At 41.5% G+C, this 6,091-nt stretch overlaps 1 protein-coding gene across 1 annotated transcript in view; it reads right to left on the bottom strand.

Annotated features, from left to right (window-relative positions):
• The window catches only part of FAM13A (family with sequence similarity 13, member A), a 40,447-nt gene extending 39,908 nt beyond the window's left edge, over positions 1-539 (bottom strand). Inside the window, exon 1 of the mRNA XM_010141859.1 lies at positions 445-539. Coding sequence (XP_010140161.1) covers positions 445-539 — 95 coding nt within the window. The remainder of the gene's footprint in view (positions 1-444) is intronic.
• Positions 540-6,091: the final 5,552 nt, after the last annotated feature.

Raw genomic sequence — 6,091 nt, 5'->3', positions numbered from 1 at the left:
CGCAGTCGGAAGTGAAGGTGGGCTTCCTGCCAAACCAGCCAGTCATTGCTTTCAGTCTTCACCAGTTTCTCCCAGACCTTTCAATGCAGAAGAACCATCAACAGCTGACTTCCTTTCACCAACAAAAGGTTTCCTCTCCGTGTCCCTCCAATATTTCACACTTCATCGTGCAGACTGAGAGCCAGCTAAGAAGCTGCAGCACTCTCAGATGATAATCACCCTGTGGCTTTCCTGGGTTTGAGTGTCACTTGTGGCATAGAGCAGGTGACAGAGGATGAGAAGGGTAAACGAAGGGCCACTACAGCCAGTCTGAATAAAACCAAGAGAACAGCCTACTGCCTGTAGTGAAGAACTAACTCCATAAACACCCAGCTGCAAATCAGGCAGACTTCAGCTTCCTTTGGTTGCACCAGCGTGTTCACCTCAGTGTGGGTAAAGCAGTGTGCCCTAACCACACACACATCCCTTCCAGCCTTGGCTTCGCTCTGCTCACCACCAGCCCAGGGGTGGGTCCCTAGAGCATGAAAGCAGTCACGCATTTTCCAGTATATCCCAAATTATCTACACAGCACCCGAGCAGCTGTGTCATTCAGATGATTTCATGAACAGAAAACATACAAACAAGTATCACTGTACTTATTATTATAGATATGCAATCTGCATATAGGAAAAAAAAATATTTGCAAGACCCTTCCCTTCCCACAGTTAACATCTTGACTATTAACTACTGGATGGCTCTGCAATTTGAAGAGTACCTTTCAAGCCCCCTACTTGCTTTTCTATTCACTTACATAAACTATTTGGCCTCTTCCCGGCCTGAAGCTATTTTTTAAGACCTAGCCTCCCATGGGAGATGGATTAGCAAGGAAGATGCTAGAGTGGTAAGCTAAACCACATTATAACATACAACTCATGTGCTGGCTACCGCTCCAATGTGTGTGGGAGTAAGTTAATATTGTACTGACTTTCTATAGTATTTACATGCAATCCATACCGGGGGTGTGTGGGGTGTCTGTCTGATCACACCTTTCTTCTCTGTTTTGATGTCAGGGAAGGGCTATTGGGGGTGGGGGAGAAAAGACCGTTTAGATTCTAGAGATTTTTAAAACATCCCTAGGATGTAGGTATATCTACCCACCAGACAAGACAGAAGGCCTCAGGAAACAGCTGTCTATTTCTGACAGGATTAATAGTGTGCAAAAATGCAAACTCCTGTTTCACATAAACTTAACGAAAGGCTGGATACTGTACATGAGTAAAACTTCACTGTTAACACCGTCTGCAGTGTTCAAGACCAACAGTCACTATCTGCAAACCACTTGCATCATTACTGAAAACACAACAGCTTCTTTACATAAAAGGTAGTAAAAAGAAAAGATAAAGATGTAAAATTATCTAAGTAAAATTTTGACAAAAATTTTCACAATACATTCTGAAGTTGTCTAATTCTCAGTTCACTGTGTACTTTACTCATACCAATTCAGTTTAAAGTTCATTAACCTTGCTAATTCATAACAATGCATATCCGCATAACAATTACTTCATGGGATCTAGAAAATCCCTAATCAGACAACATAGATTCTGCCCCAGAGCCACACGGTGATTTTCACACTACCAACAAATAACAAGGAAATATGTATACAGCCAGCTGAGTGGAGAGCTACAAAATGAAGGTCTGTCATGATTTTATTTTATTTCCCTTCTACATACTACTTCCTCGTACATAGAATATAACATTATTCTTAGCCCTGTGACATTTTAATGCTCTTTTATTCGCCCCCTCTCAGACAGACAGAGATTTTAAATCACGAGTTTCCCAGACACGCTGTACTTGTTTTAATTCCACAACAGGTGCTTCATTCCCTTGCTATTTCATTTTGAAGCTTAATTTAAATGCATTGCTAAATTGCTTGATTTACCCCGTGCCAACCTTTTTCACACCGAGGAAGTTCACACCCAAAACAAGTGGTGGAGGGGAGGGAGTTACATAGTGGCTTTAGGATGCGAGCCTGCGCAGGGACAGAGCAAGAGCTGCTTGAGAGCATTAGCAAACTCAGGGAAAGGCACAGACAGCCCTGTCAGGATTTCACAGTCAGAAGAGCAATCAGACAGGTGGGGTGTACCCTGTACGGTTTTCCAAGCGTCTTGGGTGGCAAAAGTCACTCTGCTGTTGGAGTGATGCTTCATGGCGCAGGCAAGGCGAGCCATGCTCTGCCCAGAAGGGCCCTCTTGGCCTGCCACCTGGGCAAGCAACTGCCTCCGAAAGGCTGTTTTGCTCAGTAAATCATCTGGATAACATGAACTCATGTTCTGCTTTGGTTAATTATTTTCTCCTCACGTCTGCTCCATTTCACTGATACATACAGTCAACTGCTTCCACAGCTACACGATCTTTATTGAATTATGCAGCTGCTGCACAGCATGCTGAGCAATAGCAACTTCCAACAGAAATTAAAGCTTCTTCTCAGGTGACAGAAAGAGGCCAGAAAGTTTCCCAGTTTCAGAGCGCCAGCCACAAAACCTGCATCAAGACACACAGCGCTATAAACTTTCGAACTGGCTTTTTATGACCCTCACACTTTTCCTTTTGTGAGGTCTGACCTCTAGCACTTCCCAGTGTTGTGTAACTTGTTTACCAAAGCTTTTTGCTCACTTTCAGAGAGGCCGCATCAGCTCTGGGTAACGTCTTGATTCACATGCGAGGTAAAATCTTACTGCATGGCCTCTTCTGTTCTGTTTCAACCTTAAGCATGGCAAGGTGGTATTTCCCATCACCTTTGAGCAAATTAAATCTCCTCTGCTCCTCCCCAACTAGTACTCTCTAGGTTTAATATGCACCAGAATGAGAATTATCTCATGCACCCTGTTTGGTCTACATTGAGCATCTGGTGACAGCAGGCAAATATCTGAGTTGGCTATCAAATCCCCTCTCGTTTTTTTCGTTCAAAGCACTACCGAGAAAAATGTATTAGCACCGAGGTATTAAAAAAGTGAAGTAAAAAACATCAACCTAAGCAAACTGACCTATGGCATAGTATTTTCCCAGACCGAGCTTTCATTTATTAATTCAATTAATTAATTCCTGACCATACTTAATGGCCTAAATCATAATCTACACTTGAGATTCGGAACTAAGGCCACTCATTGCTGAGATTTATTTACAATCCATCTCCTTTATTCAGAAAGCAAAGCTATGTTTTTCTCACCTGGTTTTGGGGTTTTTTTTTCGAAAGCCAAGCAGAAGACTAGGAAAGTCTCAGCAGATGCAAAAACTTTTTACCATTTTGCCACTCCAGCAAAGTAGAGGATGTTCAAATGGTTTTGGCATTTCAAATGGGAAATTTCTAGCCTGTGACCTAGGAAATTCCTTTTTCATATGTATTTTTACAGGCTCTCTTAAGACTACTTCATTTGACACATATTCCCCAAAGAGAAGGATAGTGACTGCACATAAAATGTGAAAATAGTGAGTTTTAAAATAAAGCCATGTGCTCTTAGTTACTGGCATGTCCAATCATGCAGAGGACACACTTTAAATATTATTTTCTCAGCACCTTCACACTTCCACAAGCTCAGATCCAATTATTCTTCCTTAAAATGTGGTACATTACATGTGACACTACCTTCTCACTCTGTAAAAACTAACCCCACTAGAAAGAACGGTGTTCTTCAGGACTCCTGCTGTTTTTCACTTACACTGGGATCACCCTGTATGACGGGCACACACTGACACCTACTGCTTGGAGCAGACACAAGCCTGAAAGGAATTCATGCACACCATCTGATTTAGCTCAGTGAATTTGGATGGCTGTGTCTGTGCAGGTTCCTCTACCACGGAGGGAAATACTCCTTGGTGGGCCTCAGGCTCGCACAGTAGCTGGCCTCCGCAAGCAGGAGCACGCAGCTGTCCAGTGTTTATTTTCAGCCTGTGCTGATGTGATGCAGGACATTAATGTGCATTACACAGTGTAATCATGACTTCTAAAAGGGCCTGGCACTCTTAAGGGCCTCAGGAGCTCTTAAGGCATGTTCCACCGAGGAGGAAGTGTCCAGTGCAAAGGTGAACAAAAAAATTTCTGGGCAGGTGTGAAATCCAGAACAAGATTTTTCAATTCCTACAGAAAACTGACCTGAGAACAGAGTAAAACATCTTACCTAACATACTACAGGCTAAGAATACTTGACTTGCATTATATAAAGATTTGTCTCAACAACAGTCAAAAGGAGAAATCAGCTGTACTGAATATTGCCAACAGGATATAGTACTTCAAGGAAAAGAAGTAGTAACCCAGGTGAAACTGTCCAACACCTTGCCCTGCTCTCATGGGTATCTAATGCAATTTGTGCCATTGCTTGTGATGTCAGTTCTCATCCCAATTTCAGTTTAATGCTCTGCATGTTAACAAGGAAGCTCCACAGTACAAGGGTTTTGCTTTTTTCCCCTGGTTTATCTCAGAATGTTCTCATCAAGCAACTGCTTTGAAACCATCTATGTGACTAATGTCAAATCTAAAGCATATACACCAGCACGAAGCACATCTGTAGATTCCGTCTTCTAAAAACTCACTGCACTTGTTGAGTAGAAGTGTGCTTAGAGGGAATTGCCATTGCCAGATGCTGGTTCATCACTTGAAACTGCACACTATTTCTCAGTATTGATTACTCAGTACGGCTGGCGTTCACAGTCTTACTACAGAATTATACAGTGCAGTGCTACGCGGTTTTTAACAAGATCGACTCCCTTTACCATAAGGTTTTGGAACATAAATGCCCTTCAGGCACTACTCCCTGGAACATTCAATCATCCAGCAAAGTTTTCCTCTTTTTTTAACAGACAGAAATCTTGTTGCCTGGTCTTGAGCACAGCTGTGTCAACAAATCGTCTTACCAAGGATTACAGAGAGGGTGAGGACAACCTTGGTCAGCAGCAGGTGAATGGATTCAAACATCAGATCTCTCAAACTGCTTAAGCCCACCTCACCCTTGCAACGCCCAACAAAAGAAGGCTCCACCTACAAAATTTCTAATATTATGCCCAAATTTATACATAGCCTGTTTATACACATTTTCTCTTGCATCAGAATTGTTTCTTAACATAAGCAATCTCTCCCCTCCTTGTACTTTTCTCCATCTTGTAACAGGGTCTGCCCACATCTTTAATCATCTTCACAAACCTAATGCCATCTGAATATGAGTTACTGAAATCGTGTGAGACTTCATCTGACTCTTGTACAAGGACATCCATACCTCCTCTAAGTATATGGAAAATACTTCACTTTATATAGCCACTGTCACGTGAATACTTCAGTTTGAATATTTTCATCACATGCCTCCCTTCAATAGCTTCACGAATACGTATTCCCATATCTTTTTCTTTCCTGGCATTCCAAATGTGGAACTCCTCTTTCACATCATGGATTTTCATTAGTCCTGAGATGTAATGATTTTATTACCTATGTTACTAGTTTTCATCCTATATCTTACATGCTTATTTTTATTTATGTCTCATTATTCCGATATCTTACCTCACTGTCATGTATTTTCTCCTAGAGAACCCCCCCATCCCATTCATTTCTCCTAAATGGGGCTATAAGCCCCAGTCATGAGCATGATTCCATTTCATTATGCCGGTGGCTCTTAAAAAAAAAAAAAATCCCATGACACTTAAGGATCTCCACTAGCAATCTCCTACCAGCAATACCTGCAGGTTTCACCCTCTCCCTGCCCATCTTTAAGTTCTAGTACCAATACCCATTTTCTCCATACAGATATCATGATATAAATAATTTTGCTGACATCAGACAGATTAGATATACTCCTTTTCTTCCTCTCTCTGGAAAGTTTTACAGAAAATAATTCGGTTGTACCAGCATCACCTCTCTTGACAAACCTATGTCACATTTTGCCTCATTTATCACTCTCATACAGTTAATGACTGCTTATTCCCTTACAGAGTAGCAGTAGTGATTAATTCTGTACTTGGTCATGACTTCCTCAATGTCTAAAGAAAAAAGCCCAAACAAATCCATAACCCTAATTCAGTGCCATTTAAGAAATAAGAATTCTTTTTTAAAAAAAAAATAGAAATATA

This window comes from Buceros rhinoceros, unplaced genomic scaffold, assembly GCF_000710305.1.
Source record: "Buceros rhinoceros silvestris isolate BGI_N320 unplaced genomic scaffold, ASM71030v1 scaffold7108, whole genome shotgun sequence".
NCBI classification, from domain to species: Eukaryota; Metazoa; Chordata; class Aves; order Bucerotiformes; family Bucerotidae; genus Buceros; species Buceros rhinoceros.
The sequence above is the reverse complement of the archived record's forward strand: the minus strand, read 5'-3'. Positions and strand labels throughout refer to the sequence as shown.